This window comes from Rhopalosiphum padi, chromosome 2 (genome assembly GCF_020882245.1).
Source record: "Rhopalosiphum padi isolate XX-2018 chromosome 2, ASM2088224v1, whole genome shotgun sequence".
NCBI classification, from domain to species: domain Eukaryota; kingdom Metazoa; phylum Arthropoda; class Insecta; order Hemiptera; family Aphididae; genus Rhopalosiphum; species Rhopalosiphum padi.
The window spans coordinates 34,678,336-34,691,420 of NC_083598.1; the positions used below are offsets into that span (position 1 = coordinate 34,678,336).

The following is a 13,085-nucleotide window of genomic DNA, read 5'->3' on the forward strand; positions in this document are numbered from 1 at the left end:
GTCATTAAAATTATTTAGAGAATGGAAATGTTTGTAATACAACCTCTGTTTATCAAACAATACGACTGCTTGGCCCATCAATAATGATATATTATTTAAAAAGGTGTTATTTATACTCGAAATTAAAAACTAAATATAATGAATCAAACACGATTTTTAACGGAACGAAGAATGTATTGATTTTTTAATACATATATCTTTTCTCAGAACACTTTTTAAGGCAGGTAATAATATTTTCTGGTAGAAAAGTGAATAAAGTTGGTATTTTGGGAGGGTCAAAAGTAAAAAATGCTCAGTATTTTTCTTAATAATCAGGATAAACAAACAAAAAAATTTAACGAGAATTTTTAAATTGATTTTTTTTTTATGTTATTCCAAAAATATTAATCGTAGATTTATGTAATTTTCGCCAAATGTTCTAGGCTGTTAAATAGTCAGCCTAGAATTGTTTTTTTAGTATACAATGATATTTGATCATTGAATTCAAATTTAATAACTTTCATTATAATAGTACACTATAAATGTCTAATGTAAAACTGTCGTAACCACTCTTTTTTTTTTTAATGTCATATATATTATATTAATAATTACATAAATTAGAATAAAATTGTTTAAATACAGAAAGAAAAATATTAAATATATCTATATCTAATACATCACAGCTAGAGAACAATATAAATCTCGAGAATCTTGCGGGCGTCCAATTCATTGATTCTCTACATGTATAACTAAAAGCATAGGCGTAAATTGAGGGGAAACGTAATTCCTAATCAGGATGTCCGATAGGTATGTGTTATACCGTTATGTGAACATTTAAGCTTTATGTATGAATTTTGTATTGTAAATTCGTAATACAATTTAAATGATTGAACTAAACAATTCAAATTTTATAACAATGACAAAAAGTTGTGTATTATACGCCGTTAAATAGATTATTTTGAAATTTTTATATAAATCTTATATAATAAATGTTACAATAAAATTGTAAAATTTATATGTAGGGGTGCAGGGGGCAAAACCCTCCACAGGTCTGTTCTGTTTATAATTTTAGCCCCCCTTCTAACCAGGCAAATTTACACCCATGACTATAAGTAAGTTATAGTATCTTAAATCGTGGTTATAATAGTGGAACAATAAAATAAAAATGTAGGTATTTTATTGTATTTATTTATTTATTTATAAAAAAACAAGTTATAAATGACAGCTATTTAAAAATAACAAATTTTTGTTTTTAACCATTATTTGAAATTTTTAAATAAAGGAAGTTTTCTATTTTTCTGTAATAGTGTACACCTTGACCATGATCATGGCTCAAAACAAATAATAATACACATCATAAATTAGAGTAAATATAAAAATAAAGTATTTTCTTAGTAATTAGGTAATGAGTTAATAGTACCATAATACCACAGAACAAATTAATTATCATTATTGATAACACTTGTAAGGAGTCAACCAGGTAATATTAGAAAATTATACAGCTGTCACAATACATTTGTCAACTATATAAAGATTGTAGATTTAAAAACATTTACAATTCACAGATTTTTTAATATATCTTGTACAATATTATAAGGGGGAAATAAAATGAAAATTCTTTTAAAATAAATTTGATTTCATGCAACAGATGATTTTAAATAATTTTTGGCTTTTTCATAATCGTTATCAAATCTCTTCAACACTATAATGTTCTGTATCGTGTTGGTAAATCCATCTGCTACTAACATCTCTAATAAAACATCAATATCTTTAGATAAAGGACGTGGAGCTGATTTAGGTGTATCCAATTTTATATTTTCAGGCATGGTTGACGAGTTCTGTAATATATAATAAGTTTTATTAAAATTAGATTAATGTGGAAATGATATTGTAACTTTACATTATTAGTAGGAGTAGTTGTTGATGATAACTTTTCCTTGTCCTTTTTGGTTTTTTTTTTGACGAACATCTACATTGGGCTTTAAATATTTTATGTCTCCTTCACCTAATTACAATTAATAAATTTATTTTAAAAACTATTAAGTATTAGAACTTTATATCACATTTAACTTGTCAAACATACCTAATGAATTCTCTAATTTGTTTCCAGAATCTATCTGTAAGTGCTCAGCCAAAATCGACCTATACACATATACTAAAATGAATATCATTGATTATAAATACTAGTATCTATATAATATATTAATAAAATACCTAATAGTAGAAAAAGTACTAGTTTTATCTTCATCACTTTTTTTGATAAATTCTTCTTCTAATTTATCAATTTTAGATGTTAAGTTGTCAATTTTATTTGATAAAATCTGAAATCCAACTACATATAGTTAATGTTTACATAAAATAATAAAATAACATTTTACATTACCATAAATTGAGCGCTTGTGTCATTTGGAAATTTATGAATTATAGTTACTACAAGTTCTACATTGCAATAAACTTCTTTGGTCACAGCATTATAGGAGAGTTTTGTTTGCTGTAATTGATATATACTGTTAATAAGTAAATAAATGTAAAGTATATAATTCTATAAAATATAAAACAATTATTTTAAAAAAACTCTTCATAAAAATTAGTTATAACAACATTATATAATAGTACTTGTTTATTAATCTCCATACAGACTTTATCACTCTGCCACTAGATAACTTTCTGTTTCTCGGATATTACTTAGAAATCATTACAAAACTTTCAAATTAAAATTAATTAGAATAATAATTTTAAATCAATAATTAAAATTTCATGATTACATATAAATAAACACAAAACAATTTGACAATTTTCAAATTCAAATTCTTTAACTTATTTATGCAGTAAAAATGTAATGCTTAGTCTCATTAGTTTTAATTTTTAACAATATTTTTAAATATGTTAATGAAATTTATAAGATAAAGAAGCAAATTTGATGCCAATCTACTTCAACAGTTACAGTAGTAAAAAATAACGCCAACAATTTTCTTTGAAATAAAAATAAAACTTAATTTTTATAATTTATGAGCTAAATAAAATGTTTTTGTTTCAATAAGTCCAATACTATTTTATCTTTACCTTTAAACATTCAATATCATCATCTGATTGGAGTTCCATCTATAAAAAAATTAATTTTAAACTAAGTAAATTTAATGCAGTATACTCTGGTATAATATGTAGTCATAATTTAATGCAGTAGTCAAAAGTCTAAGGGTTATTTTAACAATAACAGTTTATAATATTGAATTTATTAGAATTATCTTACTATTTTCCCGTCAGATGTTGGACACAATATCACTAACTCATCTGTTTCCTCCAATTGTAATTCATTTTTCTATAAAATATCACAAATTGAATTGAATTGAATTGATAGGATAATTCATATTGAAAAAAAATTAAAAAATGATTGAGTTATTTTAAATACTAGAAGCACTAGAATCTAATAAAAAAAGGTAAAATCAAGAGGCATTGGTAAAATTTCTAATTAATAATGTAACTGTTAAGTATTAAACTATTTATTTACCAGCGTTTCAATGAATCCAGATATATCTATAGGTGCTTTTATTTTACATTCAATCAGTTCTTTTTCATAGCGAATTTTAAATGTAATGAAAACGTTAGACATTTTCAGGTATGTATCTGTTTTAATTTTAAACAAATACTTACATAATTATTAAATTAAATTAGACAAAAAATTAATGAATTTATAAATATACTTATGCTATGATGCTATACAAAATATGAGTTGAATGCGAACGCGAAGAAAAGATGATGAAATACAATTTAATAGTTTATCTTGTGTCCGTGTCCAGTGGTCAAATATTAAGTTATTTAATGATTTAATGTCGAATACTGAAGAATCAGTGTTATCCGCGACCGTAGTCTGTGGAATATTTGAGACTGATGACTGATGAAGTGATGAACAACACTAAACTGCTGAGTGCTCAGTGCTGACTACTAAGTAGTGACTAATGACTATACAGTTGCAGTATTTAGTATATACTTTGAAAATATTTCAGACGGTAGAGACAAAGGATAGAAGAACTGAACGAATAAAAACGGAAAAACCTAGATGCTTACATGACGAAAATATAAAAATATTAAACCTGAAATCGGCATTTAATTTTAACATTTGACCACAAGATAAGATTAGAATCAAAATCCAGTATATTTTACTATAATATAAACATGGTATGATCGCAATTGTCTAGATTTGGTTCAAGTCTGCGCAAGACAAGGCAGACCCACGAATTAAAATATATTAAGTATATTAAGTATATTTTAATTCGTGGGCAGACCTATTGTTATTATCACGGTTTAAGATATATCTTAAACCGTGGTTTTTATTAACTGCTGCCCATACCTCTAACCTTTATACCTAAGATACTAGTATCTATATCATAGACATGGCTAAAGATATTATTATAGTTTATCTTAAGCCATGATCATGGACATAATAGAATTATGTCTATGATCTATATCCGTGACCTAAGTATATTTTAACACAGAATAATATTATTATTATTCTGTGATTTTAATTAGTGGCTGCTACCATGACTATTTTTGAGACTGGACAAGTTCTCCCAAAATATTATAGTTCCAATGGATGATTTTCCCAATTTTTGTACAATATTATTATAATATTTTTATATTATAAAAATATGATAGAGTTAATTATTATTTAGAAATACAATTATTTGGACAATTATCCTAATAATCTAACAAATAATTAAAAATTAATATTGTTACAGCCATATTTTCCCAACGACATATTTCCAATTACCAGTTCTTCCAATTTATTTTTAATTCTATAATTAGTAATTAGTAATCTAATTCCAATATTTATTTATTTTATGAATTAACACCTAACGACTTTTACAATGATACTATGATATGATATACATGCACCATTCGTACTTTTACCGTAATAAATCTTTTTTTTTAAAGAATTAGCTTTATTTGAAAAATTACGATCTATAAAGTATGTACAATAAGTAATATTAATAATTTACAAACAGTTGAAAATGACTATTCACATGAGGAGGGAATCACACATTTGCGACACCTCTTACATTCTTAAGTTTTAACTTAAGTTATCAAATCTCGGCACCATTTCTTCTTGAGGCGTCTGGTTGGGTTACCTGGAAGTGTTAGAGAAGCTAACTCATTGATAAGTTGATTAGGAGTATCTTGAAGTTAGGCGTGGAAGCGTTTGTAGTAGATAGCAGCTGTGTTGTCGATGGAGGGTAATTTGAGATCGGAGTTTAGGGTCACGTTTGAAACGAACCAGGGTGCACCAGTTATTACACGAAAAGTGAAGTTTTGAAAAGCTTGTATAGCTCTCTTGTTCGAGTTCTTAGCGGAACCCCAGATTACAATACCGTATGCCCATATTGGTAGAAGAAGAGTTTTATAGAGAATGATTTTTATGGGTAAGGTAAGGTTTGAACGAAGTAGTGGCCTTAGAAGGTGGAGTTTGGAGTTAAGTTTCTTACGGTTGTCTTTAAGATGAGAGGACCAGGTGAGGCGTCTGTCAAATATAAGTCCAAGATATTTAACTTCTGTTGAGTGCGGAATGACGATGTTGATTGTTACAGCTGGGCAGTTTAGAGGTCTGAGTGAGAAGGTCACAAAAGAGGACTTTGATTCATTGATTTTTATTTTCCAGTTGGTGAACCACTGTGAGAGAGAATTTAGGTGAGTTTGAAGTTGATGAGATGCAGTGGTATGGTCAGAAGAAACTGATAATAGAGCAGTATCGTCAGCATATGTTCAAACTAAAGTATTTTCAGATGTAGGTAGGTCCGACGTGATTTGCCTAAAAAAATAACCCCGGAAATTTAGTCCCCGAAAAAATAACCCCATATGCGATTTTGTAAGACTTTAAATAATAATAATTGTCTAATATTCAAAATGAAAATGTATATTCTAATAAATACGTGTGTATGAATATTTTATAAAATATTTTAATTATTAAGTGAATTATGAGCATTTTTAAATATTTAATATTTTTCATACTTATAACTCACCTAAAAATTAAAATATCGTAAAAATCAGATTATAACAGATTATGCTCTTACCTAAAAGTTAAATAAAAGCACACTAGATATATTGCCGGCGCAACGTCCTCTTAAGATATGGTATATCTTAATATCTATAAGTCATCCTATATTTATATTTGTATTGTTAAAATATGGACTTCCTAATCTGCCAATGTTACTTCTCGCCTAGTTACTAATAATATAATAAAATAATAAAATAACCAATAATATATAAATAAAAAAAAATGTAAATAATTTTAAGCAAATAGTCAATTTTTTCAATTACCGTCAATAATATATAACTGAATTGAGCCCAAGGGGAGGGCGATCAACACGTCGCCCCCACATAAATCCGCCTCTGATTGTGACAATTGTGTTGTTATTTTTACCAAATTTTGATAGGAGTAATCGGACTAATTTGATTGCTATTTGATTTGATGTTTATTTATATTCGTTCTAAAATAAATTATTTTATTAAGAATTATTTTTTCAAACATTTTGTTTCGTAATGGTTTTAATTATGTGAAAATAAATAATTTTAAAAACGTTAATACTTTTTGAGATAATGAGTGTTCACTATTAAAATAATTACCTGCTGCAGACAGCAGACGCAGACTACCTACTATTGATTGATCGAACTACGAGTTCCGTTCGATTTCGATGAACAGCATACGTATACCAGTGGCGTATATGGAAAATAATTTCAGGGGGGTTAAAAAAAATTTCCATTCTTAAATTCTAATTAATTATACGATCAAAATTATTGCCTGTACCAACCATACATTTCGGAAGGAGTTTGAAACAATAAACTCCTACCCCCCCACTATATACGCCACTGACGTATACATTAGTAATACAAACAACCGAAGATGGTATTATTATAGATACTGTGATACAGAAGGCAGGATTTAGGATTTGTAAGCTTCTTGGCCCAACCTGTGGTGAGGCCCTACCAGAGGGTTTCAGAAGAAATAGAAAGGGCATATGCATAAACAGAGGCTAGAGAGACCAAACCCACTCTAAAATATAATTTTCTGTGACAATAATAAATATTAACTATAAATATACTTAAACAATCTTTTGTCCTTCAATGTTAGTCCGTTGAAACTTTGAAAGCTAATTTAACTACGCATGGAATAAAAAAAGATTTAATTTAGTGATAAACTTGGGGTTTTGGTGAATTGCTGATAACATTTTTCAATTGACAAACATTATCAGTCTACATACTATACCAACTCCCAAGGCGATTATCAATACTGCTAAGCTTTAGCATTAAGTAACTACTGTTGAATGTGAAGTGTTAACTATTTTATCTCAACTATAATTTAAATAATAAAGTACAGCTTAATTTTGTTTATTTTTTGTATAATTATTATTCAAAACATTTAAACTGATTTGTTAATTATTATATTGATCAATATCCGCCCACTTCAAGTCACTTCTAGTCCTTACATTGGACTTGTATTTCTGTTTGTAAGTGTGACCACACCCATCGAAAATAGGCCTATCCGATACTGCAGTCATGGACATGATGATTTCCAATCTGCAACAGCAGCGGCAGATAACGGAACAGCTTCGCCGAGAAGCAGCTGTGAAACGTATACCTGTTTCACAAGCTATACAAGACATTATAAAGTATATCAGAGAAAGAGAAATGGAAGATTGTCTAATGGTTGGTTTTTCATCACAGAAAGCTAATCCATTCAGAGAGAAAAGTAGTTGTGCAGTTATTTAAATTTATGTATTATTTAAAATTTAAAACTACTTACAATTAATATTGAAATTTTAAAAGAAACAAAAATAAACAATTTATGCTATATCTACTGTATTAACCTATTGATCAATTATAATTATTTTAACTTCTCATTTACAAATTTTTGTTTGCTTAGTTATGTACCAGTGAAAATTTATTATAATATTATATAATGTGTATTATCTGATTCATTTTTTTAAAGCAATAAAATGTTTGTACGACAATTAATATTTTTTATTTGTTTATTTAATTTGTGCTTAGTCATAAGTGGATAGATGTAAAATACTAAACACATACATTTTGATTTTAATTCATTAATTCATTAAATCATATTTATACATTAAAAAATTACTATTAGTAAATAATCAAGTAATAAATTTCCCCCCCCCCAAAAAAAAAAAAAATTAGGAAGAACTTTCTCTGTTAAATTAATTGATGAGAAAATCATGGAATGTAGATAAATTAGTTAGGTCAGAGATGGATTTATAGAACTACCGCTTGCATGGTTTGGAGGTGAATTTTATATGCCTATAAACTTAACCACGAGTAAAATGTATTTTTTAAGTACTTTTTGAAATTATTTGTAAAAAAAAAAAAAAAATAACGTTCTGATTTCTGACACTGTTCTATAGAGTATTACTCTATGTACTGTTTTAATCAAGAAAATAGTATACCAAATCCAATACAATATTGGAATCAGTGGCATTGATGTCGAACAAAATTTTGAATGATTTGGTCACAGCCATCCTATTTAAATTTTACCATCTATCCCACTACAATATTAGCAATATAATAGTGATTTATAGGATAAATTTATTCGATACTCATTTCCTACACCTACCACCTTTATAAATTTTGTCTGGTCATGACCAGACTTCAACCCCAAGTTCGGCATCACTGTTTGGAAAAACAATTGATGTATATAATATTTATATAATAGATCTACTACAATTTACTTAAATAACTTAGTTCTTGTCTTCTTGAAGTTAAAATAAATGTTTACAACATAAATGAATGGAAAAATAAAACTTTAATGGTATAAAATAACAATCTATTTAATTTATTTAACCTGCTTTTTTTTATGAAAATGTGTATTATATCTTCAAATTGTATTCTATTTATCATATAATTTTCAATCAAAATAGCTAGTTTAATTTTTTTTGAATATGCAAGTAGTTTTTCATCTGCTTTAAAGAAGGAAAAAAGTGCAGTGATTTTTTTGGCTGCCTCACCATGACCATACCATAACTTTAAAAAAATAAACAGAATTGTCACGATTATATTTTTGTACATAAATATATATCAAAGAAATCTCAGTACCTTTAGTTTATAATTAGATTTTAATGATTTTACATTTTATACATTATACCTGAACTAATAAAAATAATAGGTATTAATTTTTTCATTTGTGTTAAATAATGATAAACAATAATTACTAAATAGAACCACTGAATTAGATAACCGATACGTTAGATTACAAAAATGCATAACTAAAAAATGTAAGTATTTTCCCTATAATTATTTATTTATATTTTAACTGGTATTACCCTTTAACATTTAAATTACAATATTAATTTTAATTTAAAAGTATTACAAAAATTACAGTATAAAATATTACAGAATGATAATTAAATATACTTAAAACAAAAAGTGGGTTCAGTGGCATTGGTATTTTACTTAAGACACTTAGTCACTTTATTAGTTCATTGGATAATTGGTGGTATAGGTTTGAATTAAGAATAAATCACACGCTCCATGTGATTGATCTGGGTATCTATGAATCAGGTACTTTAAGAAACTTAAAGTTCAATAGAAATTAAAAGAGAAGACAAGTAACATAATCACTTAATAAGCCATAAATTAATTTAAGTTAAAAAATTTCTCTGCGATCTCCCAGCAAGTTTTTGTCAAGATTTGCAATTGATGCATATAAGCGGACATTTAGTTGAATTTTTAGGGGGGCTATAATAATCTAATGTAAAATGACCCCACACCCCCTTGCTATACACAAATATGACATATTACTTTCGATTTTTTGTGGGTCTAAGCCTCTCTAAGTCTCCCCGATGTCCGCCTATGTTGGTGCATAGTTGTAAGGTGCACGTTAGTAAAATAATAAAAATAATCTTTTTTATATATTTAAAATGATTTATTTATGATCAAAATTCTCATACTAACAAATAATAATGCCAAATAACCACACCAAAAATATATATTGAAAACAATTAAAATTTTTATTAGTAACAATTTTTGGAATCTATTTTAGAAGTTAATTCAGTAAAAAAAATAAAACAAATCACCTACTTACTATTAATAATAAATTAAAATGTATACTAATTTGTTTTTATTTATGTATTTGATTGATAAAAATATATAAATATTTGTTTTCTACAATATGTCTACAAATCCATTTAATAACAAACACAATTTATACTATAGCCGATATTATTTATTTGGTGATTCCAATAACTCCACAAGCAATTCTGGCTCCAGCATTCCCTGTAGTAGCGCTTAACTCATGACCTCCTTTACCTAAATCATCTTGGTCAGCATGTACCTATAAAAAGAATAAATTTGTTAGATTGTGTGAAGTAAATGTAATACCTAGTAATATCATGTCATAATGGTCATAGCTTAAACAAATAAATTTAATGATAGCTAGTGTGTATAATAAGTAAATAATTTAGTAATTTAAAATAATGAAATTATCATAAAATATTAAAATATTATAGTTTTAAAACAATTATATGAATTTTATTAATTCCTAATTCCAATAAATCCTTAGAATCAATAAACTATTTATGTACTTAACTAGTTCATATATGTATCATATAACTTTGCATTACATATTAAAAAAAAAATACTTACCACTAAAGTACGACCTATAATATTGAGAGGTCCTGTAAGAGATATGATTGAGTCATGGAAATTTACTTCTGTCACAGATGAACCAGGAGCTTCAATATTACCTAAGTCACCAACATGTCTCACATCATCATCTGGAGCTCCATGGGTTTTACCAAAAGGATTAAAATGTGGACCAGAGCTCATACAACCTAAAAACAATATTATATTATATCCACTTATAAGATTTAAGAATTTATTATATTTGTATTTTATATATTACGGGAAAAATTAGAATTATTTGATTAAATACAAATATTTATTTTAATTTTAACTGGTACAGGATTATAATTACTCATATGTTAACCATAATATAATATCTTTGAAACAAAAATACTATATAACACTAAAAATGAATACATAACAAATTGGAAATCAATAATAATTTATTGAAGACTTCAAAGTTTTGTTGAATAGATATTTCTAAGATAAAAAGAAAGAAAAATTCAAATATTTTTTTTTTTACTGGTAATTCCTGATTGATTTTGCTTTGTGTTGAATAATATTCCGTTGTTTAGATATGCTAGATTAAAAACTAAGATTGTAAGAACTCTAACATTATAATCTCAAATGATTTGCATATTAATTGCAGATTAACAATTTGAACAAATGTTTTTTTTTAAATGAGATAACAAAAAAACAAATCTTTTAATTTGACATCTATAAAAATATCTGCACCCTGTCCTATAGCACTTGCTCCCTTTGCTGAAGTCCTTTAGCACAACCTTGGTAAATAACTATAATCTAGAAATTTTGGTTAAGAATTGAACAAATAATATATTATTTAACTTACCATTAGTGTTGTCGCCGAATTCATGTATATGAAATCCATGGCGGCCTTTAGATAGTCCAGTTACTTCACCAGTTACTTCAACAGGAGATTTCTCATCCTAAAAATAAAAATAAATTAATAAATACTATAACAACTGTAATACCTATATTATAGTTGTGTTTGTGTACTTACAGTTTGAGAGAAAAAAATGGTACCCTTCACATTTTCACCATTTAATACACATACTGCTTTAACCATTTTTAAAAATTACTTTTTTCAGTAAGTACGTTTCAAAATATTTTTTAACTCACGCGTTAAAACGTTCGTAATTTTGTAATAAGAAGTAAATTTTACGTGATTTTAGTCTATAAATATAATAATGATTAATGACCTAATGAATAATGATTAATAAATTATATAAGATCATGCAACGTTACTAAATACGTGACCTCGAGTATGTAATTATAAGACTTGAAACATGGAAACAGAATATACGATAATTGTTAATGTAACTATGGAAGAATCGAAATTACCAATACAAAATTAATAGAATTCAAATAATGAAATATGTATTCTCCCGGTTGTACCTATCTATATATTATAGTATTATCTAATATCTGTATTTCATGAGTAATGCCATAACTTCATAAATATGAAGTTCATACCGACATTGGTGGCAATATATAGAGCATGTCTTAAAATCCGTGTGTTCCTAAAATGTTTACTTTATAGATCGCGTAGTCGTATAGTATGATCTATTGATCTAACGATTCTAACGACCAAAATAGTAAGTGTCATTTTGTCATGCTATTTCCAATCTTTTTTTCCCCCCAAAAGTTCTTTTTCACAATACTATTTTAGTATTTTAGCTCAGCCAGTTAGCACCCCTACATTTTTTAAATTTTTTCAAGAAATTTAAGGTTATATATTAGAGAAAATTATAAAATATAAAACGTAATTCCTAATCAGGATGTCCGATAGGTATGTGTTATACCGTTATGTGAACATTTAAGCTTTATGTATGCATTTTGTATGGTAAATTTGCAATAAAATTAAAATTATTGAGCTATACGTTAATATTTTATAACCATAACGATAAAAAGTTAAGTATTATACGCCGTTAAATAAATAATTTTGAAGTTTTTATATACATTTTATATAATAAATGTTGCAATAAAATTGTAAAATTTATAAGTAGGTGGTTTTTGGGGGGGGGGCGAAACCCTCCGCGGGCCTGTTCTGTTTATAATTCTAGCCCCCCTCTAACAAGGCAAATTTATGCCTATGAGTACAATAAAATTGGACAACGAAACAGCATAAATGAGAAGGTAAAAATTGACAATCGTCATCAATCATAATAAAATATTCTGTATTTATATGAATCGACAGGATTATGATAAATAATAAATATTAAATATGAATATATGATATTATGATAGCAATTTTGTAAGCATGTTATATCCATGAATTAAGAACTAAGAAGTAAAAGAAGTAACTACTCTAACTACTAACTAGGTACTAACTACTAACTAGTAACTAAGTCATGGAGTAATATTATTAATATGACATTATGACTGGTTGAACATGAAGTTTATGTTAAAGAACAGCTGTTTATTCTGTTATCTTTTATCAGTTTGTATTTTAAAGTTTA

General features: G+C 26.7%; 3 protein-coding genes across 3 annotated transcripts; 1 reads left to right on the forward strand and 2 right to left on the reverse strand.

Annotated features, from left to right (window-relative positions):
- Positions 1-1,147: 1,147 nt before the first annotated feature.
- LOC132922121 (uncharacterized) lies at positions 1,148-3,836 on the reverse strand. The gene is given in 10 exon segments (XM_060985467.1): positions 1,148-1,817; positions 1,880-1,936; positions 1,938-1,984; positions 2,063-2,121; positions 2,194-2,300; positions 2,363-2,470; positions 3,043-3,081; positions 3,230-3,298; positions 3,488-3,603; positions 3,681-3,836. Coding segments are annotated over 9 exon segments (789 nt in total). The 5' UTR covers positions 3,590-3,603; positions 3,681-3,836; the 3' UTR covers positions 1,148-1,616.
- A 3,388-nt stretch (positions 3,837-7,224) lies between these two features.
- On the forward strand, positions 7,225-7,986 carry LOC132919490 (guanine nucleotide-binding protein subunit gamma-1-like). The gene has a single exon (XM_060981148.1). The coding sequence runs from the start codon at positions 7,528-7,530 to the stop codon at positions 7,738-7,740; it is 213 nt and encodes a 70-aa protein (XP_060837131.1). The 5' UTR covers positions 7,225-7,527; the 3' UTR covers positions 7,741-7,986.
- A 1,966-nt stretch (positions 7,987-9,952) lies between these two features.
- LOC132919489 (superoxide dismutase [Cu-Zn]) lies at positions 9,953-12,012 on the reverse strand. Its single transcript, XM_060981147.1, has 4 exons — positions 11,627-12,012; positions 11,456-11,552; positions 10,627-10,814; positions 9,953-10,315 (listed from the first exon to the last, which is right to left on the reverse strand). The coding sequence occupies exons 1-4, from the start codon at positions 11,690-11,692 to the stop codon at positions 10,208-10,210; spliced, it is 459 nt and encodes a 152-aa protein (XP_060837130.1). The 5' UTR covers positions 11,693-12,012; the 3' UTR covers positions 9,953-10,207.
- Between the last annotated feature and the right edge of the window lie 1,073 nt (positions 12,013-13,085).

What these genes read in the sequence shown, in the direction of transcription:
- LOC132919490 (XM_060981148.1), top strand. Translation starts at nt 7,528, where the DNA reads ATGGACATGATGATTTCCAATCTGCAACAGCAGCGGCAGATAACGGAA.
- LOC132919489 (XM_060981147.1), bottom strand. Translation starts at nt 11,692, where the DNA reads ATGGTTAAAGCAGTATGTGTATTAAATGGTGAAAATGTGAAGGGTACC. An exon ending in CCATTTTTTTCTCTCAAACT is followed by an intron (nt 11,553 to 11,626) that starts GTAAGTACACAA and finishes TTTTATTTTTAG; the next exon opens with GATGAGAAATCTCCTGTTGA. An exon ending in ATTCGGCGACAACACTAATG is followed by an intron (nt 10,815 to 11,455) that starts GTAAGTTAAATA and finishes TATTGTTTTTAG; the next exon opens with GTTGTATGAGCTCTGGTCCA.